This window comes from Pelobates fuscus, chromosome 2 (genome assembly GCF_036172605.1).
Source record: "Pelobates fuscus isolate aPelFus1 chromosome 2, aPelFus1.pri, whole genome shotgun sequence".
Lineage (NCBI taxonomy): Eukaryota > Metazoa > Chordata > Amphibia > Anura > Pelobatidae > Pelobates > Pelobates fuscus.
In genome coordinates, this window is record NC_086318.1 from 110,113,850 (window position 1) to 110,141,467 (window position 27,618).

The 27,618-nt window shown below is 43.0% G+C and overlaps 1 protein-coding gene across 1 annotated transcript; it reads right to left on the reverse strand.

Annotated features, from left to right (window-relative positions):
- Window positions 1–1,840: 1,840 nt before the first annotated feature.
- On the reverse strand, window positions 1,841–23,486 carry STRIT1 (small transmembrane regulator of ion transport 1). Its single transcript, XM_063441019.1, has 3 exons — window positions 23,401–23,486; window positions 3,272–3,368; window positions 1,841–2,020 (listed from the first exon to the last, which is right to left on the reverse strand). Coding segments are annotated over exons 1-3 (126 nt in total). The 5' UTR covers window positions 23,429–23,486; the 3' UTR covers window positions 1,841–2,019.
- Between the last annotated feature and the right edge of the window lie 4,132 nt (window positions 23,487–27,618).

A 27,618-nucleotide genomic window follows, 5' to 3' on the forward strand; every position in this document is an offset into this window, starting at 1 on the left:
AACTAGCGATTGCCTATCGGTCTAATAGCTATGCAAAGGTTCATTGGTTTTGCCAATTACTATAGATAGTTCATTCAAGGCATCTCTCAGGTTATAGCCTGCATCACTATCATGACCAAATGATCTACATTGGTCGCTTGAGGCAAGAACAGCATTTGCATCCCTTAAATTGTCTTTTGTTTCATCTCCTGTTCTGATGCATCCAGATTCGTACTGGCCTTTTATCCTGGAAGTGGATGCTTCAGGGATAATTGTTGGGGCAATACTATCCCAAAAAGGTAATAGATAACTCTTGGCTATCCTATTAGCCATAAAAGAGTGGTGTCATTTTTGGAAGGATCAGCTGTCCCCAATATAATGCTTATAGATCACAAAAATGCATCTTATATAAGCGACCACTTTCTTCTTGGCAGGCACTCAGGTCATTCTTCCTATCTAGATTCAACTATATGATTACTTACCATCCATGGCACCACAGCACAAAAGCAGATTCACTACATTTCTGAGAGAAATTAAGCACTTACCAGAAACACCGTTACTTCTCTGTAGTACTCTTGTACTCTTGAACACTATACAACAGGATCACAACAGGGACCAGTTCCTCCTGAAATGCCTACAAGTAAACTATGTGTTTCTCCTTCACATGGGAAACAGATATTCCAGATATTTCATGATTCCAAAATGTCAGGCCATATAGGAGTCCGCAAGACTGTTGACTTAATTGTGTGCCTTATTTTGGTGGCATTCTCTATGGAAATATGTAGAAGAATATATGTTCAATCTTATCTTGTTTGTTCCCAAGTTAAGTCAGCTCATCAACTACCCAGTGGCCCTCTATTCTGTTGATTTTATTGTTGACCTACCTCTGTCTACAGAGCCATCTTTAATGTGGTGCAAACAAGGCAGCTGCCTCAGGCCCAGTTACTCGTAGGCAGCTTCCTCTTGAGCCCCACTGCATGCAATTTCTTTTAGAAGCCCCATTGACTCACCACTGCAACTTCACTTGCCCGCGCACTAAGGAAGTTCATTGAGTGGCCCATATAATTTTTATGTGTTTGTATGTAGTGTTGATGTTTAAATGAAGTAGTGTGCTTGTATGTAGTGTTGAAGTTTGAACACAGGGGTGTGTTTGTGTGTAGTGTTAGCGTTTGAATGCTGAGATGTCTATCACCTGGAAATATGGCTCCTGCACTAATGAGCAGTTTGAGAAAATGTTGCTAGAAAGCATTTTGTATTGCAATGTGGAATAAAAAGCTTGATTTTTAGAGATATTAATCTGTGCATGCATTTGGCTTTTTACTTGCAAACCCCTTAATAATATAAGGCTGAAAAAAATTCTTGGAACCACATCTTTGGGAAGAACACCAGATGTAACTGTACACTGATCCAGAGATTGAGCACAGTCAAGTCCACCAAAATATGGATGCCTTCTATTGATTTCTATATTTTTGAAATGTTCAAGATTGGTGGGAGTCACACTCATTAACAGCCACTGAGCAGTAGTGGCTCAGCACAGATGCTGCCTCACATTGATAGATCACTAATCGTCTTTCTAAACAAAATAAAATAAAATAAAATAAAAACATGTATGATGCCAATATAAAAGATGCATAATGTTGAAGCATATATTTAAGGGAAATAATGGAATCAACTTGACTTTTGGTATTGTATTATATGTTTACAGAATAAATGAAATGTGTGTATTAAAACCATATGGGATCTCAGGAAGTGGAAGAACAGAATTACTTTATTGTTATTAATGTGAACTCACAAAATATTTTAACAAAGTCTGCTAATCCTGTGTTTATGTTTCACACTAATAATAAAAGGACACATTGAATTAGAACAGTTGTGCTTTAATCTGTTATTAGTTTATAATGTTTTTGAGTTTTCCAATTTTATATTAATAATGCATGTAACGCAATGGTATGTGTTCTTCTGTACATAAATGTTATTGGTTCCTTTGACATTTTCCATAGTACTGATTTCTTCTTCAGTTTTTATCTCCATATCTTCCTTTCTGTTTAAAAAATAATTACAATTTTAGTTACTAAATAATGTAATACGGAGTATTTATATACATTAACAAAAGCAATATAACTCGCCCTATTGTGTTAAATGTAATGTTTATTCGTACATTTAATGTTTATTTGTACATTTGATCTAATCATCAGAGGAACATTTCAAGCTTATTAACTAAGCTAAATTTTAGCGAATTGAAGGGGAGCTGTGACTTCCCTGGAATTTATACCATAGAATAAAACATTAACATAAAGATATTTACTAAATTGAATTCATGGTGAATTTAAATTTAAGGATAAAAATAGCTGAATGAGAAAAAAGTATCTAAGTAAACTGTGCTTCCAGTTCTGCAACTTTAGACTTAAATTTGAAAATTCACTTTGAATTTCCTGTTAAAATCACTTATAACTTTTGTTAACTTTTTTTTTTTTTTTAAATGCTCTGTTTCTACTTTATATTAATGGTTTAGAAATCATAATCCATAATTCTCTGTGTGCATTCCCTATGCAGACTGCTAGATGCCAAAGACAAAGCTTATAGCAGGGGTGCGCGATAGGTAGTTCCCCATGTGTCTAAACGGGAGAATAAGACAAAAAGGAGATAAGATACACAAAAGTGGGTAAGAAATTCAAGAGGGAGATTAAGGGACACAAGTGAAGATGCATTTTTTTGGGGGGGGGGGAGATGGTTGCGGAAAAATGCATCTTCACCTGTGTAGCCAAAAATCCCTGCACTGGGATAATAACTGGGATAACTGGAAAAATATGCAGCATAAGAAAAAGTTACTGTTGGCCAGATGGTCTGATTCTTTGTCTAGTCCACTATCCTTATTTTTGTTTGTATAAGCTATACTTAGATTTCATCAATTAAGTGTAATTTATATGTCAACACAGGCAAAAATAAATAGCATGTACCTAGGGCAATAAATATGCCAATATGGAAATTGAGTTTAATTTCAGAATTCCTTCTATAAAAATTTGTGAAACATTTATTTTCATTCCATGCTCCATGTCCATTCTGCTCTTGCCAATATGTACTAAACATCTACAAATGTTTTTTTCACTATTTGGAACTTTTGCTATTTTAATTCGAGTATGCTTATGCAGAGAATATGTCTAATGGATCTTAATGCAGTTATTGAAGAATATCTTATCCTTACACATAGAGCTCCCTCACTGCTAGTGGTAATAATATTTATGGCAGTATACACGGGGAATTTACATGTTTCTCCATTGTATGGATAACTTACCATGAAAAAACAACATAAATCATTACTCCACAGCCAATGATCCATCCGGCAATTAGTAACGCTGGAACAATCAGGCGGCGATATTCTGCTAACCCTGCTGCAAAACATAATGTTCAATTAAACAGTTGTCTTTTGTAAAAACAAAACAAACAAAAAGCACTAGTTAAGTGCATTTCAGACTGGGTTCATTCCCCCATTACTGATGCATTACACTCCAACAAAAAGTCAAAAGGTAGTCTGAAAAGGCTAAGCTTAAAGGGACTCTCCAGTGCTGGGAAAACAAATAGTTTTCCTGGCACTGCAGGCAGTGGTGTATCCTGGTTTTGTGCTGCCCTTGGTAATAAATGTAAGCGGGTACAAAAGTAGAAAGCAGGAAAACAAGGCCGATTCATGAGGCCTGGAAAACAAGGCAAGAAATTGCACAATATGCAGTAAACCAGTAACAAGTAGGCAGTTATCAGATAATGATTTATCATTAACCTCAATATATACTCTATGTAACCAGTTTCCTGTCTTTTTCGCTTTGCTGTTGTTTGCAATATTGCCAAACTGGTCAGCACCTGGAGTTATGCTACCTCGCCTCATTATCCAATTTTCTTCTTTATATAAACATCAAATGGTGTTGCCGTAGTCTGGTACATGGAAAGATTTTGAGAGTGGGGATATACTGTCCCTCTGGTCCGCAGGACAATGCATAAGCTCAACTTTTTTCCTTCTATTTGATTTTCCATTAACCAGTGCCCATTCACTCCCTCTTATGGAAACCTCATTCCAGGTGATCTCCATGAAAAGAGTTTATGCTTTCCCAGGTATCAGGAACCCCAAATTTAGAGCATCAGTCCAATCCTGTGGTTTTGTTTCCATGGTCTCTAGTGTTCCAGCTGAAATTTTGGAGTGTGTCAGCTCTGATGTAAGTAGTAATAGTGGATTTTCAGAAAACATTGGTCTTTCGGGAATTGTATATGGATATTTGACTGTACCCTTAAGCATATTACTAAGACTCTTGCTGCATAGAACATCTACACTCTCAAAAGACACTGGTGATAATATTATACCCTTATAATAACAAAATATGCCCTAAATAGGTCTACAATAGACAGATACACTTAAAAAATGGGATAGAATAAGAGACAAAAAATACAAATAAATATAAAGTAAGATAAATAAAATAATACAAAATAAAATATTAAATATATGTCCAAGATAGAGAGTCCAATAAAGATGATGATATATACTTTCCAGAGGAGCAATTACAAATTTGTTCAAGGAAAATTTTCTTGTTGGGATATCAGATGTGGAAAGAAGGAGAGGATAATGGTGCAGTATGTCCAGAAAATATAAAAATAAGAATAAAAGTATATATGGTCCTACTCACGTTTTTGAGAGCTTTAAACCAGCTCTAGTATGAAAGTCGTACAGTGGTACAATACCCACTTATAGGATACGTGAAGAATGGTTTAAATGATGTGTGGACCAATTAATAAAAAAAAAAACAACAACAATAGTGCTCACTGTATAAAATCAACCAGAAGAATAAATAAGAGAATATTACTCACATTTACCAGAGCATACAAACTGCTCTATGGATAGGGCGCGGGTGGAATAATCCCCACCTAGAGATTTCTTGAGTAGTTCTTGCTGGGAGTAAACTGAGGATACCAGGCAATAATATAATAAAAGAATAATAATGGAGTAATTCTACGTTGTTCTCCATAACTGCCACAACCCCTTAGCCCTGGCAGCAGTCAGGTCCTCCCATTCTTGGCAGTCCAGGGAGGTACAATTTGACCAAATGTAAATACTGAATCTAAAATATCCACCAAAGTTCAGTCAGACCAAATTAATATTGAGAAAAAATTGGTTCAGCAGAAACAGTTATTTTTCCTTTGAATGTATTCAAATAACCAAAATGTAGTGCTGTGCCCAAGTCTAGTCTCTATCCCCATATGAGGTCTCTGTCCCCATGACTGGCCATATTTCCCCATTACTGGTCCCTATTCCTCCTTCACATTTAATTAATTTTCCATAACAAGTCCCTTTCCCCATGACAGGTTTCTGTTTCCCGATGGCCAGTCCATATTTCCCAGGTTTCTGCCTATTAACTCCATGCTGTGCCTTTCCAGCAGACCACTTTAGTGTCTTGGATCCAGATTGCATCTTTCAGAGTTTCCAGAGTTTGCTGTATCGAGCACTTAAGATATAGAGAGCAATCAGAAGCTTTGGCTCCAGTCTCTGAATATTCTACAAAATAATTGGGCCACAGTGTAGACTGCACTGCAGCAACTTGGCAATGTGCAAGACATTGAGCAATATTTGCAGTGCTGGTTACACCTATTGCCCACTATTAAATGTTTTCCAGAGGTAATTTTCTTTCCTACCTGTAAACTCAATTAGACCCTGCTTCCAGTGTTACTTTATAATATTCTTCTTATATCTGTAAATATTCAGACAGAAATAACGGGAATCCTTGTTGTATACAATTGTTTTTACAACCCCAGGTTTCATAGAAGAAATAAAAAGTTGTGCTGTAAATCGATGATCCACTTTTACAACCAGTAGGCTAGTAATCGTACAGTATTGTATCTGTTGCTTTAGCAATTGGCTGCATGGGCGTAGGAACCGGGGGGGATGGGGGGGACGCATCCCCCCCAGCAAATCTTGCGGGGGGGACAGGTAATGGGGAAATCCCCCCCAGCTCCGCCGGCCCCCCTTTTGATGCAGCCGCCCGAGCGCTCTGCAGAGAGCCTCAGGCAGCTGCAGCTCTGCCCGGGCTGGTGCGTCCAGGAGGGCTCACCGCCCGGGCGCAGCCAGAGGAGAGGGGCTGACAGGAGGGAAGCGCTCAGCGCTCCCTCCTGTCACTCCCTCAATGTAGCGTGGCCGAGCCCTGCATAGTCCGCCGGTACAGGGAGCATCTGTCTCCTGTACCCGGCCGGACTAAAAGGAAGTGAACACTGAGTGTGCACTTCCTGTTAGTCCGCCGGATACAGGAAACAAAAGCTCCCTGTACCCGCAGACAGTACACAGCTCGGCCACGCTACAACACAGGTAGGGGAGGGGGGAAGAAAGAAACAGGGAGGGAGGGGGGAAGAAAGAAACAGGGAGGGAGGGGGGAAGAAAGAAACAGGGAGGGAGGGGGGAAGAAAGAAACAGGGAGGGAGGGGGGAAGAAAGAAACAGGGAGGGAGGGAGGGGGGATAAAGAAACAGGGAGGGAGGGGGGATAAAGAAACAGGGAGGGAGGGGGGATAAAGAAACAGGGAGGGAGGGGGATAAAGAAACAGGGAGGGAGGGGGGATAAAGAAACAGGGAGGGAGGGGGGGATAAAGAAACAGGGGGGGGATAAAGAAACAGGGAGGGAGGGGGGGATAAAGAAACAGGGAGGGAGGGGGGGATAAAGAAACAGGGAGGGAGGGGGGATAAAGAAACAGGGAGGGAGGGGGGATAAAGAAACAGGGAGGGAGGGGGGATAAAGAAACAGGGGGGGATAAAGAAACAGGGAGGGAGGGGGGGATAAAGAAACAGGGAGGGAGGGGGGGATAAAGAAACAGGGAGGGAGGGGGGATAAAGAAACAGGGAGGGAGGGGGGATAAAGAAACAGGGAGGGGGGATAAAGAAACAGGGAGGGGGGATAAAGAAACAGGGGGGGATAAAGAAACAGGGAGGGAGTAGGGGGGAGAAAGAAACAGGGAGGGAGTAGGGGGGATAAAGAAACAGGGAGGGAGGGGGGATAAAGAAACAGGGAGGGGGGATAAAGAAACAGGGGGGGATAAAGAAACAGGGAGGGGGGATAATGAAACAGGGGGGGATAAAGAAACAGGGAGGGGGGATAAAGAAACAGGGAGGGGCGGAGAAAGAAACAGGGAGGGAGTAGGGGGGAGAAAGAAACAGGGAGGGAGTAGGGGGGAGAAAGAAACAGGGAGGGAGTAGGGGGGAGAAAGAAACAGGGGGGGAGACAGAAACAGGGAGGGGGGAGAAAGAAACAGGGAGGGGGAGAAAGAAACAGGGAGGGAGGGGGGAGAAAGAAACAGGGAGGGAGGGGGGGGGAAAGAAACAGGGAGGGAGGGGGGAGAAAGGAACAGGGAGGGAGGGGGAGAGAAACAGGGAGGGGGGACAGCCAGGGAGGGGGGAGAAAGAAAGAAACGGGGGGAGAAAGTGAGTGACAAGGGAGGGGGAGAGAGTGACAAGGGAGGGGGAGAGAGAGTGACAAGGGAGGGGGAGAGAGTGACAGGGGAGGGGGGAGAGAGTGACAAGGGAGGGGGAGAGAGAGTGACAAGGGAGGGGGAGAGAGAGAGAGTGACAAGGGAGGGGGAGAAAGAGAGTGACGAGGGAGGGAGGGGAAGAAATAGAGTGACGAGGGAGAGAGATTGACATCCATCACACACACACACACACAATCATGCCACCCTTACACACACAGAAACACACAATTCATCCTTACACACACTCAATGCACCCCGTGCACACACACACAATCATGCAATCCTTACACACACAGAAACACACAATGCATTCCTTACACACACTCAATGCACCCCGTACACACACTCAATGCACCCCTTACAGACGCACACACTGCATCCCGTACATACACAGAATCACACCTTGCAGCCCTTACACATACAAACACAGATTCACACAATGCATTCCTTATACACATATCAGGACATCCCCTACACACTCCACCCCCTGTGAACAAACTCATTGGTGGAACGTGAAGGTGGACCCTGGGACCCAGACCTTGAGCTGTGTAAAGGGCCCCCAAAAAATGGAGCTGATTCCCGTTCTCACAGAACATTGATTTTTGGGACCACAGTTACAAACAGCCTCCAGAGAGCCTGTTCTACACCAGACCAGTGGAGCCAGACTGCAGCTAGAGCCCATCATCATCCTCATCTGGTTGTAAGTAGGAAATCTAGCATATTATTCGTGGCACTAATCTCTAATTTACCTCACATTAAAGAAACACTATAGTTCCCAGAAGCACTGCAGCTTAATGTAGTGGTTCTGGTGTCTATAGCCTGTCCCTGCAGACTTTTTATTGTAAACACGGCGGCACTCCAGCACTGGCGTTAGTTAACATGGCAGAAAAATAATTGGAAAGGGTTAGGGGGGCTACTAATAAGGATAGGGGGAGAGGGGTAGGTAGAAAAATAATTGGAAGGGTTTAGGGGGGGCTACTAATATGGATGGGAGGAGGGGGAGGTAGAAAAATTATTGGAAGGGGTTAGGGGAGTACTAATATGAATGGAAGAGGTAGGGTGGGTTATAATATGCATGGAAGGGGTTAGGGGGTACTAATATGCATGGAAGTGGTTAGGGGGTACTAATATGCATGGAAGAGGTAGGGGGTTAAAATGCGTGGAAGGGGTAGGTGCAGGGGCGTATTAGCCGCGAGGCAAACAAGGCATTTGCCTTGGGCGGCATTTTCCAGGGGGCAGCAAAAAACGCCGCCCCCAAATGCCCAAGGCAAATGTCTTGTTAGCCTTGCGGCTAACAGACATGCTGGGCTGGTTGCTGGGCTTGTTGCTGGTTGCTGGGCGGCCGGCGAGGGAGCTCTTCCCCTGAGCTCTCTGCTCAGCTCCCTCGCGCGCCGCCCGCAGAGTGAGACTGGGAGCCGGAATATGACGTCATATTCCGGCTCCGCCTCCCAGCCTCACTCTGCGGGCGGCGCGCGAGGGAACTGAGCAGAGAGCTCAGGGGAAGAGCTCCCTCGACCGGCTGCCCAGCCTGCCCACCAGTGCCGCCCTGCAGCCACTGGACCACCAGGGAATGGGAGAACCCCCCCACCTCCAGCATTCCCAAAGGTAAGGAGGCGGGGGGGAGTAAATAAATAAAAAAAAATGTGTTAATGTGAGTGTGTGTGTGTGTGTGTCTCTGACTGTGTGCGTCTGATAGTGTGTGTGTGTGTGTGTCTGTTAGTGTGTGTGTGTGTGTGTGTGTCTGTGTGTGTGTCTGTTAGTGTGTCTGTGTGTATGTTAGTGTGTGTGTGTGTGTCTGTTAGCGTGTGTGTGTGTCTGTTAGCGTGTGTGTGTGTGTCTGTTAGTGTGTGTGTGTCTGTGACTGTGTGTGTTAGAGTGTGTGTGTGTGTCTGTTAGTGTGTGTGTGTCTGTTAGTGTGTGTGTCTGACTGTGTGTGTTTGTTAGTGTGTGTGTCTCACTGTGTGTGTCTGTTAGGGTGTGTGTGTCCGACTGTGTGTGTTTGTTAGTGTGTGTGTGTCCGACTGTGTGTGTTTGTTAGTGTGTGTGTGTCCGACTGTGTGTGTTTGTTAGTGTGTGTGTCCGACTGTGTGTTTTTGTTAGTGTGTGTGTGTCCGACTGTGTGTGTTTGTTAGTGTGTGTCCGACTGTGTGTGTTTGTTAGTGTGTGTGTCTCACTGTGTGTGTCTGTTAGTGTGTGTGTGTCTCACTGTGTGTGTCTGTTAGTGTGTGTGTGTGTGTGTGTCTCACTGTGTGTGTCTGTTAGTGTGTGTGTCCGACTGTGTGTGTTTGTTAGTGTGTGTGTCCGACTGTGTGTGTTTGTTAGTGTGTGTGTGTCCGACTGTGTGTGTCTGACTGTGTGTGTCTGTTAGCTAGTGTATGCGTATCTGTCAGTGAATGTGTGTGTATTTAGAAGGCGGGGCAGGGGGGAAGGGTTGGGTGGGGGTGGCGCGCGGGGAGGGGGGGGTGTCTGAGTTTTGTCCTGCCTAGGGCAGCACAAAACCAAGATACACCACTGGGTAGGTGGGGTTCTTTTGTGCATTGAAGGGGTATGGGTGGTTCTAATATTCATGGGAAGGGTAGGGGTGGTTCTAATCAGGAGGATCCCGGCGCTGTATACGGGTAAGTAAAACCCCTTCCTTGTAGTGACCCTTTAATGTTATTATTTAATCATTTATATAGCGACTGCAAATTCCGTAGCGCTGTACAATGGGATAAACAACTCCTAGTTTACGGAATAAGAATATACCCGGCGAGTAAAAATGCTATCCCCCCCAGATTTTTTTGGGTTCCTACGCCCATGATTGGCTGTTAGCACCACCTAGTGACAAACCAAAGACCCAACACATAAAACAGATGTTACATGAAACTGCACTGGAATCACAGGTAACATACCTTTCTTTTTAATTACAGTTCATTTTTCACCAACTCTAGTAAAAAGCAGTGAGACATATACTAGGATGAGGTGTTCAGTGCGGTTATATTGGCACTCTGGGTTGGAGGAGACCCAATTCCATTTTAAAGCATTATATAAAAGAGCATTAAAACATACCAAAAGGGGGCAATTCAAAACAGCAAAGGATGATCATGAAAGAAGTTGCTGATTTTACAAGACATCTCACACTTCAAAAAATCAGCCTTGGCCTCTTTCCTTATCAGGAAGTCACTTGGCTAATCAGGAGTCTCATATTCTGCTCTGTGAAGCCTGAACTGTTGGACTTGTTTACCCAAGTAATGCAATAGTTAAAGTGTAGCTAATTCACTTTCTTTAAACTGACGACCTATCTACACGTAGGATGAAGGTGTTGAGTAGCAGATTTCAAAGCTCTTTGCACAGCCATCATTTCTTCTAATGGGGTTCAGGAACTTTTTACATATGAAAACTGTTAAAGGGACATTATAGACACGAAAACAACATTAGCTTAGTGAAGCAGTTATAGTGTATAGATCATGCCCCTGAAATTTTACTGCTCAATTCACTCCCATTTAAGAGTTAGATTGCTTTTGTTACTGTCTATGCAGCCCTAGCCACACCTCCTCTGGCTGTGCCTCACACTGCCTGCATGAAAACAAAATGGTTTCATTTTCAATCAGATGTAACTTGCTTTAAATTTGTTTATCCCCTACTCTGTAAATTGAACTTTAATTACATACAAGAGGCTCTTGCAGGGTCTAGCAAGCTATTACCAGAGCAGGAGATAAGAAATTCTAAATTAAACTGAATTTGCAATAATGGAAGTGTAAAAAATAGTTGTCACTTTACAGGAAGTACAGACACACATAAAAAAGATTAAAAAAACACACAATTATTATAGTTGCCTATATGACATAAAAAAGAAATGTCATGGTACATTATGCATGTACAGATATGAACCAATGAGAGGATGTTGGAAAAAACTTACAATGTCTAGAGCCTGTAATTTTTTTCCAACACCCTCTCTTTGAATTAGTTTAGGTGTATAAAGCTGTGACATCAAGGAACCAGGAAGGAAAAAAACCTATATTTAGGAGAGAGATGGCGCATTGAGGAGGCATACATGTTGCAAAACGTATTTATTTTTTTGCAATAAAAAGAAGCATGCAAAAAATACATCTAAATATTCAAGCCAATATGTATTTTGTACTTAAAAGTGCCCATTTAATTAATGAAGATGACTCTTCATAATCCCTGCTGATAAAAAAATGTATTTGATCCTTCCTGAAGGAAATATGTGATTAAATGAAAAATTAATTTGATCTAAAATTATTACAGGAACATAATTTAAACGTTTTGCCTCATTGCATTGTAATTTAGAGACTCATACAGCATAACAGACAGGATTTTTTTTATCAGTGCAATGGAATGCAATAGGATATATTTAAAAATTATGGATCACATTAAATATTAACACTAACAGCATGATGCTGTTATTTAATAGGTTGTTATTTGCACACATGCAGTGTTGGTGTGCTGGTAAAAAGGGCAGGCTCCAAATCTCACAAATGCCAAACATTGTATTGTGTTGCATTTAAGGTCACTGCTTCTGAGTAACATCAATAAGCAAAAGAACAGCATATAAAGCCAATGATTTCATAACTGCTTGAAAGGTATCACTGGATAATTAGCGCATCCAAACAAGTGGGGTTCTTATGCTTTGCACCATCAAGAAAATATTTTGATTGCAGTGTAAATTGAGTGTATATAAACCTGTCAGTTGGTCATTGGGCCAATATCAGTGTTATGAAATGTTTATAGCTGTTTAAGAATTATTATTATTATACTTACTAAAACTGTTATTGCTGTTTATAGGAGACAATATAAAGTATTGTCAGCTAGTAAGAATATGGAAGGCGAGCTCCTGTTTAAAGACTTTATGTATAGTTAATACATTGCTAAACACAAATACACATACCAGTCAAGCCACACGACTTGCTTTTCCCACAGAGATCTCACTTTAACAGTGCTCTCACTACTGCAAAGGATTCTGGGTAGGCGTATACAAATGGGCTCAACAAAGAACCACATTTTTACATAATTCCACTTTAAACATGGATTCCTTGGAATATGTGTATACAACAGGTTTGAAACACAACTCAGGAAGAGGAGCAAAGCCAGTGAACCACTCATGGACAGCTGTTTTGTTGTTAATGCAACTCATCAGCATGAGGTTGGCTACTGGCCTGCTATGGAGGCTTGGCGTTACTTGTAAAGTACATACCAATATAGTTGTGGTGGGGAAACTATAATATTGGGATTCAGCTATACATCTAAACCAACGATAAACAGCATATAGTGAAGTATGTTAAGGTATTTAGAAATTCTGCACTTATAGACATGCACTCACAGAAATGTGTAAAACATTTTGCCTTGGGGTTCCTCCCCTGATTAAGGCTGGGGGCTGTCACCTTCTTGATCTCCTTCAGCAAAGTGATTAAATAATTAATCGCAATAATTTTGAATGCTTTATTGCAGCGGTTCCCAAAGTGTGGGTCGCGACCCACTGGTGGGTCGCAGGGCGATTCCCAGTGGGTCGCGCTGACCCACACATCCAGGGCCGCCGGGCAGTCAGGCAGACTGACACCAGGAGGGAGCACGGCGGTTTGCCCTGTATGCCGCCGGGCTCCCTCCAGTCAGTCTGCCCAGCAGCTCCGGTCTGTAGCTCCGCCGGGTGCAGAGCTGCAGACCGTGTGATAGAAGTCTCGCGAGCTCCCAGCGCGTTACCATGGCAACACTCAGGGAGCTCGCGAGACTTTTATTACACTGTCTGCAGCTCTGCACCCGGCGGAGCTCAGACCGGAGAGTTACCCCACTGGACCACCAGGGAGAAACTGGACCACCAGGGAAATCAAGGAAGGTAGGACACAGCCCCCAGATCCTGCCCCCTAATGTAAATAATTTTCTCCCTACCCCCCCCAAACTGTAACCCCTTCACTCCCTGCCCCTTCCCCTCCCTGTAACCCCTTCATTCCCTGCCCCCTTCCCCTCCCTGTAACCCCTTCATTCCCTGCCCCCCTCCTCACCCTATAACCCCTTAATTCCCTGCCCCCCTCCCCACCCTGTAACTCCTTCACTCCCTGCCCCCCTCCCCACCCTGTAACCCCTTCACTCCCTGCCCCCCTCCCCACCCTGTAACCCCTTCACTCCCTGCCCCCTCCCCACCCCCTACCCCTCCCCACCCTGTAACCCCTTCACTCCCTGCCCCCTCCCCTCCCCACCCTGTAACCCCTTCACTCCCTGCCCCCTCCCCACCCTGTAACCCCTTCACTCCCTGCCCCCTCCCCACCCTGTAACCCCTTCACTCCCTGCCCCCTCCCCCTCCCCACCCTGTAACCCCTTCACTCCCTGCCCCCTCCCCCTCCCCACCCTGTAACCCCTTCACTCCCTGCCTCCTCCCCCTCCCCACCCTGTAACCCCTTCACTCCCTGCCCCCTCCCCACCCTGTAACCCCTTCACTCCCTGCCCCCCTCCCCACCCTGTAACCCCTTCACTCCCTGCCCCCTCCCCCTCCCCCTCCCCACCCTGTAACCCCTTCACTCCCTGCCCCCTCCCCCCCCACCCTGTAACCCCTTCACTCCCTGCCCCTCCCCCTCCCCCGCCCCACCCTGTAACCCCTTCACTCCCTGCCCCCCTCCCCACACTGTAACCGCTTCACTCCCTGCCCCCCTCCCCACACTGTAACCCCTTCACTCCCTGCCCCCTCCCCACACTGTAACCCCTTCACTCCCTGCCCCCTACCCACACTGTAACCCCTTCACTACCTGCCCCCCTCCCCACACTGTAACCCCTTCACTCCCTGCCCCCCTACCCACACTGTAACCCCTTCACTCCCTGCCCCCTCCCCACACTGTAACCCCTTCACTCCCTGCCCCCTCCCCACACTGTAACCCCTTCACTCCCTGCCCCCCTCCCCACACTGTAACCCCTTCACTCCCTGCCCCCCTCTCCCCACTGTAACCCCTGCTCTCCCTGCCCCCCCCACACTGTAACGCCTGCTCTCCCTGCTCCCCCACTGTAACCCATTTTCTTCCTGCCCCCCAATGTAGCCTTCTCTCCCCCTTCCCCCCCACTGTAGCCCTCTCTCCCTCTGCCCCCCCCACTGTAGCCCTTTCTCCCCCTGCCCCCTACACTGTAGCCCTTTCTCCCCCTGCCCCTACACTGTAGCCCTTTCTCCCCCTGCCCCCTACACTGTAGCCCTTTCTCTCCCCTGCCCCCTACACTGTAGCCCTTTCTCTCCCCTGCCCGCCCACTGTAACACTTTCTCCCCCCGCCCGCCCACTGTAACACTTTCTCCCCCTGTCCGCTGCCCACTGTAACCCTTTTTCACCCTGCCCCCCTACACTGTTACCTGCACACACACTCCCTACCACACGGTCACCCTCACCTGTCTCTGCGTGTATGTGTATCTGAGTCTCCTTTTGTGTCAGTGTGTGTGTATTTGTGTGTCAGTGTGTATCTGTTTACATGAGTGTATGTGTATCTGTGTGTAGGAAAATAAGTGTCATTGTGTGTGTATCGCTGTGTCAGTATGTGTATGTGTGTGTCTCTGTATGTGTGTATTTGTGTGTCTCTGTATGTGTATACACTGCACACATACTCTATGCAAAAAAACATGCTTACATCCAAACACACATTGTGTATATGTATATTTTATATACACAATATACACACACTGCATCCACTACACACGCACTGCAATCAAACGCAAACATTACATACAAACACACCCATGTATTAAAACACTAAAATGATATACAAACACCCCTTCATTCAAACACCGACACTACACACAAAAAGCACACCTGCATTTAAAGTCCAGCACTACATTCAAACACCCCTGCGTTCAGACGCAAACATTACAAACAAGTACACCACTACATTCCAATGGCAACAGTACATACAAACACTCCCATACATGCACACACATACTTAAAGGACCACTTCAGCTTAATGAAGTGGTCTGGGTGCCAGGTCCATCTAGGATTAACCCTGCCTGCTGTAAACATAGCAGTTTCAGATAAATTGCTATGTTTACAAATGGGTTAATCCAGCCTCTAGTGGCTGACTCATTGACCGCTGCTAGAGGCGCTTCAGCGCTTCTAACTGTGATTTTCACAGTGAGAAGACGCCAGCGTCCATAGGAAAGCATTGAGAATGCTTTCCTATGGACTGGCTATATGCGCGCACTTGCTCTTGTCGCGCATGCGCATTCAGCCGATGACGGCTAAAGGAGGAGAGTCCCCAGCGCCGAGGGAGCCCGGCACTGGAGAAAGGTGAGTTTTTAACCCCCTTTCTCTTCCTTCAGCCTGGCGGGAATGGGACCCTGAGGGTGGGGGCACCCTCGGGGCACTTTAGTGCCAGGAAAGCGAGTTTGTTTTCCTGGCACTATAGTGGTCCTTTAATACACAAACATGCTTACATTTAAACGCTCAAACACTGCTCACAAATATAACCCTGCAACAATGGGCAAATGGTAGATTCCCAGCAGGCATAGCATTGTTGAAGTTCTCCGACAGATGGAGATCTACCTTTTGACCACACTTGCACTAGAGGGGGCCCCAGAAAGCATACTTGCACCAGGGCTCTCTCTACATTAGTTCCACCACTGGGATAATCAATGTCTGGATGAGCAGGACACAACGTCTGATTCTGACTGAGTCTGTGAGTAAGCAGTTGTATGCCTCTAAAACTGATTGCCATGAAATGCAAAGTTTCTGCCTCTAAAACTCCATGATATATCAACATTATGCATCTAAAACTGCCATGATATGCCAAATTATCCCTCTAAAACTGCCATGATATGCCAATTTTATGCATCTAAAGCTGATTGCCCTGGTGTGCCAATTGTATGCTTTTAAAGCTGATTGCCAGGGAGTGCCAATTTAATGCATCTGACTGTTTGCCAATTGTATACCTCTGAAGCTGATTGCCATGATGTGCCAAGTTTATGCATCTAAAAGTGATTGCCATGATATGCCAAGTTTATGCATCTAAAGCTGATTGCCATGGTGTGCCAGGTTTATGCATCTAAAGCTGATTGCCATGGTGTGCCAAGTTTATGTATTTAAAGCTGCCCTGATGTTCCAATTGTATGCCTCTAAACCTGGATGCCATAGTGTGCCATTTGTAAGCCTCTAAAACTGATTGCACTGGTGTGCCAATTTTATGCACCTAAAGTTGCCATGATGTGCCAAGTTTATACATGTAAAACTGATTGCCATAATGTACCAATTTTATGCATCTAAAGCTGCCATAATGTTCCAATTGTATGCCTGTAAAGCTGATTGCCATGGTGTGCCAATTGTAAGCCTCTAAAGCTGATTGCCATGGTATGCCCAACTGTATGCCTCTAAAACTGATTGCCATAATGTACCAATTTTATGCATCTAAAGCTGATTGCCACGGTATGCCTATTTTATGCATCTAAAGCTGCCATAATGTTCCAATTGTATGCCTGTAAAGCTGATTGCCATGGTATGCCAACTGTATGCCTCTAAAGCGGATTGCTATAGTGTGCCAATTGTATGCCTCTTAAGCTGTTTGCTATGGTGTGCCAGATTTAAGCCTCTAAAAGCAATTGCCATGGTGTACATCTAAAGCGGATTGCTATGGTGTGCCAATTGTATGCCTCTAAAGCGGATTGTCATGGTGTTCACTTTTTAAAATATGCATTAAAAAAAGCAAGTGGGTCTCGAAAAATTACCATTTTGAAAAGTGGGTCTCGGGCCATAAAAGTTTGGGAAGCCCTGATTTATTGTGTATAAAATAACAAATACAAAAACGTATAATGGCGGGGCCGGGCCGCCGGGCCGACTGGACGCCATCCACATGGGCTCCGGGGCCAAATGAACAAAAGGGCACGAAAATAGCCCCAGAACATGCCCAAAATATACCCCAGATGTCCGCACATTACGTACTGCAAGACAGGCAAGCAGGGAAGACCGGGTCCGGCCTCCGTGTGGCCGAGAATCGGAACGACAGCGGCCATCACACGCAGCATGGAGCCGCGGAGACACCGCGCGGTATGGAGATGCCCTCGGCCCGGGGCGCGGCCCCGCCTCCCCCCTCCTGGCCGGCGGGGGTTATCCCGGTCCCATGGCGGGGGCACGGGCCACAGCGGGAACCCCCGTGTGAGTCGGATGCCGACCGCCTACACTGGCGAAGGCCGTGTGAAGGTCAGCCAGCAACAGCAGACACAGCCGCAGAGGTGGAGTCCTACCCCCCGGAGGCAACACCCTGGCTGAGATTAACAGACGCCCGAACTTCCACAGAGGTCCCTGAAGCTAAGTGCCGGACAGGGCTAAGCCCCACAACCTACAGGGACACTCCTTAAGGGCCATATAATGAGGAATGTTGCCTCATGAAGAGCCAAGATGGCCGCCAAATGTGCAAGCTGCAGGGAGGTACGCGGGGTCGCCTGGGCCCTCGGTGTGACGGATCCCACGGATGGACCCCTCCAGGCGGCTGACTGGATGGCGCGGAGCCGGCCCTTATCCCAGGATTTGGTGGTGGTCCAGGGAAGGATGCCCCCAACTTTGCGAGCCCTGTGTCGCCGGGGCGAGCTGGACCCCCGGCGGACCGGTGGTCGGGGAGGCGAGCACCGGCGACAAGCATGAGACCGGAGAAGGGTGAGGCACCATGGGGCTGGAGCTCTGACGGGGAACTGTGGGAGTTGGGGAGGTGCAGGGGACAAGGGGCCGAGGACTTTTCAGGGGTGGGAGTCTGCCGGACTACCGACATCCCTGAGTGCCCACAGCACCGCAGTGTCCCCGGTTGCACGGCCGGAGCAGGCCTGGAGGGGAAAAGAGGGGGACAGATGCACCGGGGGTGCTAGAGAGACCTTGCAATGACCGACCAACTGGACAAAAAGGGGCACACCTGGCATTGGCATACTAGAGGCCACAGTAGAGGGCAGCCCGCACAGCTACAACCTACCTTGCCAGGCTCTGCTCTGCCACCTCTAACGGAGAGGCTCAATTAATGCCGCTATACAGCTCCACTTCGCCTGAGCACTGTCCCACGCAAAGGATAAATAAAGCAACGAAGGACAGATAAGGCTGCTGGGACTGTTTCATGATACTCCGTTTGTGAACTCGTTCTTTCTGCAATTATAGCTTTTAGTTTTTACTTGCTTTGATTATTTGATACGTGCTGGTCGTTATTAAGTTAGCTTAAAATGCTACAGGAATTCATAGCATATGCTATTATACCCATAGGGGTCAATGATTGACGCTGTTTATAGCTGCGTATATAGTTGCTGCCAGCTACATGACAAGATGTGAAATAGCCTCTTATTACCTACATGACAACCATATACCTTTATTGTATATAATGCCGGGCTAATACAATGCGTTCCACATGGGGCCAAACTTGCCACTTCTCGTAAAGGTGGGAGTCCTTATGCAATATATATATATAGTTTGTTTGCTTACCTATGCTTATCCCTCTGAAAATCCTGCTAGTTAACAAGTACATTTCCAGGCACTGTTTGAAGTTAAATAACGGTTGACTCTTATTTCTGAAATGTCCATACTGATAATAGTACACTGTATCCAATGTACAATGCCCTATTGGGTTACATATCGGCACGGTAGATGTACTGATTTAATACAGCACAATAACTGCGTTATACGTTCCAACGTCTCAGCACTTCCGCATTCTGCCTAACCCAAAGCACTGACACAAGCCAGCGGTCACGACACTCTTGCATACAGCCTGCAGACACGGACCACAGGCATACACCTACTGACATGGGATACTGGCTCGAACGACTAACATAAAGCACCCACATAATCAACACACACGCAGCACTTGCACGCACCAGTTAATGAACAACACTTACTTAGGGTTAGACATGAGTATGGCTCAGATGACTACACGGCCTGCATAATGCGTTAATATACCCGGTGAATATGCCCTTGATATCATTAACTAAAATTTAGAACACGCAAAGTATATGTCCACTTAATTTACTTAAATACACGTTTATCTAACCAAGTATAAGACGCCCCATGCGGTAAACGCCATTGCACGCATAGCTGGACATAGGTATGGCTCGGACGACTAAACGGCCAGCAAAATGCGATAAAATGCCGATTGAATGCTCTTGATGTGCCAAATTTTGCTAATCAATGCATATTCAGTTTTCTGTATTATTTGTTTGCTCTGACTTATTTGCCTCTGCGCAGGCACCCATATGTTACTTTTACTGATTTATAAAATGCCTGCCCAAGCTCTATGGCGACTCTAATAAACATATTTAAAACAAAACGTATAATAATTATTAATCATTTTAATATGACTTTAAGGATTTTAAAGAGGGAAATATATTCAAGCAATAGACGTAGAAGTTTCAATAGCCGAACCAGTTCCACATCGGCTGAAACTGAATGGTCAGATTCTGGCAGTAACTCATCATCCAAATCTAGAAAAACCAGAGCACCATCCAACAAGAAAACAACTCAAATAACAAACAAAAGTAATTTAAGAAACACTGAAAAAATAGTATCCTTTCTAGACAATCCAATCTCCACAGAAATCTTAGAAACTACCCTATCTTCATCTGAGATTCCATCTACTTCTTCTTTTTTAGATCAAGACTCACTTCGCCAACAGAGGGTGAGATTACGAGACAGGGACAAGTGCGCATACAATACAAATTATTGACAATAGACATATCCTCTAATAGGGTTATTAATCTGTCAATGTTTGTATTACTTCCCAGACACCTATCCTTATTAAACAGATGTCTCTTTTTTGTCCCTACTCACAATTGGGACAAATTTGATGGTCCAAAGACATTCACCTCTTTTGCAGGAAATTGGCCCTGAAAGTTATACATCAGAGACAAAATCAAAAACAGCCAAATAACTAGGCCTCACAACACAAGACGTGTTAGGTGTCCAAACCTTGACCTAATTACTTAATGAGCAAAACCCTATTAAAACCCATGACAAACTTAAAACCTAGAAGTTGGTTCACACCAAACCTTAAAGAAATCTCTCTGGTTGATCTATTTGTCCAGCTCACTGCACAGGAATTTGAAAATCGCAATCACAACACAGTAACCAAACACATATTAACCTGGGAAGAACGTAAAGCCCTTAAAGAACTGAAAGGAGTAGAAAATGTTATAATCAAACTGGTGGATAAGGGTGGTAACATTGTGCTATTACAACAAGAAAAATATATAGAGATGTGCATGACACATTTAAAGGATCGTTAATGCTACCATGAACTAACTAGCGACCCCACTATCATTTATCTCGAAGAACTTAAAACTCTACTTCTTGAAGCACATGAGAATCAACTTATCAGTTCCCAAAAACTAAAGTATCTTCTTCCTATAATCCCACTGTTGCCATGTTCTAAGGTCAACAAAGACATCAAGGACCCACCAGGCAGACCTATAATATCTGAAAACAATAGTTACACAGAGCAACCAAGCAAATATCTTTAAAAAGATTCTACAGCCCTAGTGAAATCCTTACCATCCTGTCTACAGGACACCAAATACACTCTTCTGGCATTAGACAATCTTCAGGTTTCACGCTACTCACATCTTGCAAGCCTGGATGTGGTCTCACTGTATAGCAATATACAGCACAACAAAAGCATTGACGCATGTAAATATTTCTTAGATCACACATCCTACAGTAACCAACAAAAAGAGTTCATGCTGTCTCTCCTGAAGTTCATACTAACCAAAAACAACTTTATATTTAATGGAAAATTTGACCTGCAGTTAACAGGTGCAGCGATGGGTACAGCTTGCGCCCAGTTTTGCAAATTTGTTCTTAGGAAGGTCGGAGCAGTATGTCTTGAATTCTCCCATCTTCTACAAGCAGTACATTTTATTATGGTATAGATACATAGATGACATACTGCTTCTATGGACAGGTTCCACACATACTTTTTCTTTTGAACAATTTGCAAACCTTTTGAACGTAAATAACATGAATCTAAAACTTACTCACGTGATACATGAAAGTGAGATGGTGTTCCTGGATCTAAAGATAATGTTATCTTTAGACGGAACTATTCAGACACAATTACATCAAAAGTCTACATCTATCAATAGTTTTCTACATTGGGGCAGCCATCACCTTTACAGACTAAAATCATCTATCCCTTACAGACAATATTTACAAGCACATCGGAATTGTTCTGATGACCCCCCCCCCCCCCCCCCCCCCCGCCACACACACACACACACACTAAACTGGACTATAGCGCAATGGAAGAAGGCTGCCTGTCTGAAGGCTGCCTGAAGCATATTTTCTTTTTGATCAGGTGGATGGCCAGGTCATTTACCAGGGGAAAAGATGGCAGCAGGATGAAAAGAAGGCAGTGGGATCACATGATCTCAGGAAAAGCAGCATTGAGATAAATAAGTTGGTTTCCATTTGCAGTTTTGCATGTGAGTGCAAAAAGGTTTGTCATCACTGCCCTACATACTAAAAGTCACTTAAATCTCCTACTCTAAAAGAATACAGTAATTGTGTGAAAGCTATTCAGTTATCAAAACAATTTAACAAGTCTACTTGAGATAGATACAACTGAAACCTGAGTAAGATTATCTATTTTATCTCCTAAAATGGTTTGATAGAGCTATCTTAAAAATATTGTTTTGTTAGAGGAATTATATTTTTATAGAAGATTTAAATTAAAAACATTTTTTAACAAATAGTAAAAAAGATGAGAAGAGAAGAAAAAAAGAAAGACAGGCAAAAGAAAGAAATTAGAAAATGTTTTAAATATTACTAAATATTTTCATACTTTCCTTTATAATATATGTATTTATATATATTTATATAATATAGAAATTAAAAAAAACAAAGCATGAGCAAGGCACTCGACGACTCTTATAGTATAGTTCAGGGGTAGGCAACCTATGGCACTCAAGGTGCCTTTGCACGGCACTCAAGGCTGCAAGATCCAAACAGGCTCTGGCCTATCAGGAGTCCCAGTGAAACTTCAGATATCTGCTAATTCGAAAAGCTCAGATCATTTCCTCCCAGCACTTGTGAATGGGAATTCACACTGTAATACAGCAGCCCACAGTTGCTTTTGCAGGTCCTGTCCTTGAGCTGTACCCGACCAGCCTGGTCCCCACTGGAACCCAGGGACGCCACCAACATTGCTAGATATGCTGCAGAATAACCCTCCCCTCATACAAATAACACAATGTGACATATTCATCCACACACAATTCCACAAGCAGCCCTCATACACAGCCCACTTTCATAGGTACACAATACCACAAACTACTCATGAGCATATACAATATAATAGCTCAAATACAACGATACAAAGCAACTGCAGTATAAATAACACAAGCTGAATATGGCAACATGCACACCTCAATTTGAAAAAATAGGGCCGGTACACTAAGGCACATCACAATCTTATTTCGGCACAGTGCTGCGAAAAGGTTGCCTACCCCTGGTATAGTTCCTTGCCTAGGTGCTATACTCCAGCCAAAAGTATATATAAAAAAAAAACTATAAAGAGAGCACTCACTGGACTTTTTCCTGAAAATATTGTTGCTTTTATTGAAGCAGACTCAATATTTTTTTAATTGTTTTTTTGTTTCATTATTATTTCTGTATATACAAATAAAATATTTATATATTTAATGTATTGAATATAATACATATAACAATATAGAGTATCTTACATGCTTAATTGTGTTGTTCTTTTCTACAATACTTCACATCTTTCTTTAGTCTGATCCAAATGAAGAATTTAGTGAGGTATAGAAAATGCTTGTTAATGCTCTAAGAATCGTCATTTGACTATAATATAGTATAATTATTTTGTATGTTTTCTTTGTATCATGTATTGCTCTATCATATAGTTTCCATTATTTTTTACGTTTTCTTACAATAAATCTTTCTTTATCATTTCTAGATTTATTAAACACATTTGTAAAGAAATTAAACTGTATTTCTTCTTACCTGGTAAATCTATTGTTTTCTCCCCCATGGCTTTTGCTATTGCAAGATTAGTTCCAACTGTGTTCCTATCTTGTTAAAAGCTTTAAATATAGCTGATGTTGGAATTTATGGCAGCTGTTATAGTGCTAGTGATGCCAGTTCACTTGAGTTGTTAATCAGGAGAGATAAAAGAAATATTTGCCTTCTCAAACAGGATAAATGGCTAAAAACAACATTTTTATTGGTGTGGTATTTTGGTCTCAAGAACCGATTTGCAAAATTTAGACCGAAATATTTATTTTGAGGTGGACATTTTATCCAACATAGCTATTATAACCTACATTTTTCAAACTGTTACTGACTTAGTTTGCGGTTTAGTGAGTAAAACACTAAACATAACTTCAAGTATATTTTAGTTTATCATTAATGCACTTAGGGCAGGCTTCTCAAATTCTGCCACCAGATGTTGATTTTTTTAATTCAATATATGGCCAGAAACATCTGGGCACCGAGAGTTTGATATACCTGATTTAGCGTATGCCAGAACTATCACTATAATATAGATGTAAAAAGATAAAAGTTGTATCTTGTAATACCTTTTTTATTGGACTAACAGAATTCTTTAATGGTAATCTTTCAGGACAACCTCCCTTTCTCAAGTCTGAAGCATTTAAAAATTATTTTAAAAAGGTAGTACAAAATACGAATGTTATCTGTTTTGTACATGTACATCACTGGACTAATACGGCTACAATCTCTACTTGAACACTATAATATAGGATATGCCTAAGCCTGAACCTGAAAATGGTAAATCTATTTTAATGAAAAAGAAAAGTATTGTTTGGTATAAATTGGCATGCAACAATAAATTATTATACTCCACATTAGGAACCATTCTCTTAGCAATCTGAATTTGTTTTCGATAAAAGACTTTATTAAAATCTAGTTGTATGTAGTTTTTTTTGGTCTCTCTATTTAAATATGTCCTCTTTGACCGTTATTAATCACATAATAGAAGGGAGTAATTTATTTTATTGTCCTTCTGCTGAACATTAGCTATGGCCCAGTCAAAATGTTAAAGGAACACTATAGTCACCTAAATTACTTTAGCTAAATAAAGCAGTTTTAGTGTATAGATCATTCCCCTGCAATTTCACTGCTCAATTCACTGTCATTTAGGAGTTAAATCACTTTGTTTCTGTTTATGCAGCCTTAGCCACACCTCCCCTGGCTATGATTGACAGAGCCTGCATGAAAAAAAAAAACTGGTTTCACTTTCAAACAGATGTAATTTACCTTAAATAATTGTATCTCAATCTCTAAATTGAACTTTAATCACATACAGGAGGCTCTTGCAGGGTCTAGCAAGCTATTAACATAGCAGGGGATAAGACAATCTTAATTAAACAGAACTTGCAATAAAGAAAGCCTAAATAGGGCTCTCTTTACAGGAAGTGTTTATGGAAGGCTGTGCAAGTAACATGCAGGGAGGTGTGACTAGGGGTCATAAACAAAGGGATTTAACTCCTAAATGGCAGAGGATTGAGCAGTGAGGCTGCAGGGGCATGTTCTATACACCAAAACTGCTTCATTAAGCTAAAGTTGTTCAGGTGACTATAGTGTCCCTTTAATTAACAACCAGTACTCAAGGCTTCATCTTTTTTCTGTCAAATCATTCAATATTAGTCGACCATCAATCAAGTTGCACAGCGGTCAATTAAAAAAAAAATATTGTAACATCAAGAAATATCTACACATGAATAAAATATGTCTCACTGGCACCTGTCTCGCTGACTCGTGGACTAACAGCCAGTGCCAATCAGACTTGATGTTCCGGATTATTCAACCTCTTAAACAGTTTTCCTTTTATTTTTCATTCTTCTTTGAATTTTCTTTTAGTTATTGCTATCACAGGAATCCCGTTCTTTCACCCAGTCATTCTAAGGTTGCATACACAAGGCTCTATTACCTCATATGGATTTTACCCCAATAAACAGTGTCTCATATTATGCCGAATGTCTCCTTTTAAATTACAATCATGCCTAATCAACTCCCTTTAAAATCAGGAATTGTATTGGTGTTGTCTATGCAGTGAATTTGGACACATTATTTTATATACAGAACCGAACATTCTTAATTGATTATTAGTGTATATCTAACGTTATTCTCTCACGTACCAGCAGATGCATGAGCTATATGTGTTATTTCAAAACGCCATACAACTAGTGATGTCGCGAACATAACATTTTCCGTTCGCGAATGGCGAATGCAAACTTCCGCAAATGTTCGCGAACGGGCGAACCGGGCGAACCGGGCGAACCGCCATAGACTTCAATAGGCAGGCGAATTTTAAAACCCACAGGGACTTTTTCTGGCCACAATAGTGATGGAAAAGTTGTTTCAAGGGGACTAACACCTGGACTGTGGCATGCCGGAGGGGGATCCATGGCAAATCTCCAATGGAAAATTACATAGTTGATGCAGAGTCTGGTTTTAATCCATAAAGGGCATAAATCACCTAACATTCCTAAATTGTTTGGAATAACGTGCTTTAAAACATCAGGTATGATGTTGTATCGATCAGGTAGTGTAAGGGTTACCCCCACTTCACAGTGACAGACCAAACTTCCTGTTTAACGCACCGCAAACAACCGCAAACAGTCCATTTGCACAACCGCAAACTCCCCATTTGCACAAGGTTGGATACCAAGCTAGCCATGTCCCGTTCCTTGTCCTCACTGATGTAATTCAAGGTCTCTTCCTCCACCCAGCCATGTACAACACCAAGGGTCCCCGAAAGGTGACAACAAGCCCCCTGTATTTTTTTTTTTTAAATGTACACTACTGTTACACCAGATATGAGTTGCACTGGTGTGACACTGTGCCCTGGCAGGCCCTGAAACGCACAAGAGTGAAGGAAACTGACTGCTATTATATTACAGTGAAAAAGTTTTTTTTTTTTTAAATGCAAGCTATTGTGACACCAGATATGAGTGGTGGCACTGGGACCACCTTAAAAATATTGGATATCGCTAAAAATCATGATCACTATATACTTTCTCTACAAACCTCTAAAACGAACCAAACTACTCATCCATCCGCTATACCACTTTATCCCACCTAGAACTAGTGCCCAGTTAAAATACTTGACTCTTACTTACCCACACTCAGTCATGCCACACACATTTCACCACTACTCTCACTGAATCCCTCTGACTACGGCTAAATTCATCTTCTACATCAGAACACTACTCCTAAGATTGGGTTGTATCCATGTCTTGGGTCTTTCATTTAGAATAGGGGCAGCCTTGGTCTCCTTCAACTCTGACACTCCAGTGCATATTATTAAAAGATTGGGCTGATGGAAATCCTCAGTCTACAACCAATATATTCCTCATCCCGAGAAAGAAATGAGGAAAGCTTTTAAAAGTTTGGCTTTGTGAATTTGATGCAATAAGTGTGTTTTTCTTTAATACCTTTTCACCCTCTTTGCATGAACCCGATTTATATATATTACTAATGTGTTTCTGAACATATATATTATATTATTCACTCACTCACTCACTCTCTGGGCCGGCCTAAGACATCATGCTGCCTAGGTCCAACGATAAATGACTATGGGGGATAATGTATAATAAACACAGGTTACTGGCTATGGGGAGGATAATGTATAATAAACACAGGTTACTGGCTATGGGAGGGATAATGTATAATAAACACAGGTTACTGGCTATGGGAGGATAATGTATAATAAGCACAGGTTACTGGCTATGGGGGGATAATGTATAATAAACACAGGTTACTGGCTATGGGAGGGATAATGTATAATAAACACAGGTTACTGGCTATGGGGGGATAATGTATAATAAACACAGGTTACTGGTTGTGGGAGGAAAATGTATAATAAACACAGGTTACTGGTTGTGGGGGGATAATGTATAATAAACACAGGTTACTGGCTATGGGGGAGATAATGTATAATAAGCACAGGTTACTGGCCATGGGGGGGATAATGTATAATAAACACAGGTTACTGGCTATGGGAGGATAATGTATAATAAACACAGGTTACTGGCTATTGTAGGATAATGTATAATAAACACAGGTTACTGACTATGGGGAGGATAATGTATAATAAACACAGTTTACTGGCTATGGGAGGATAATGTATAATAAACACAGGTTACTGGCTATGGGGAGGATACTGTATAATAAACACAGGTTACTGGCTATGGGGAG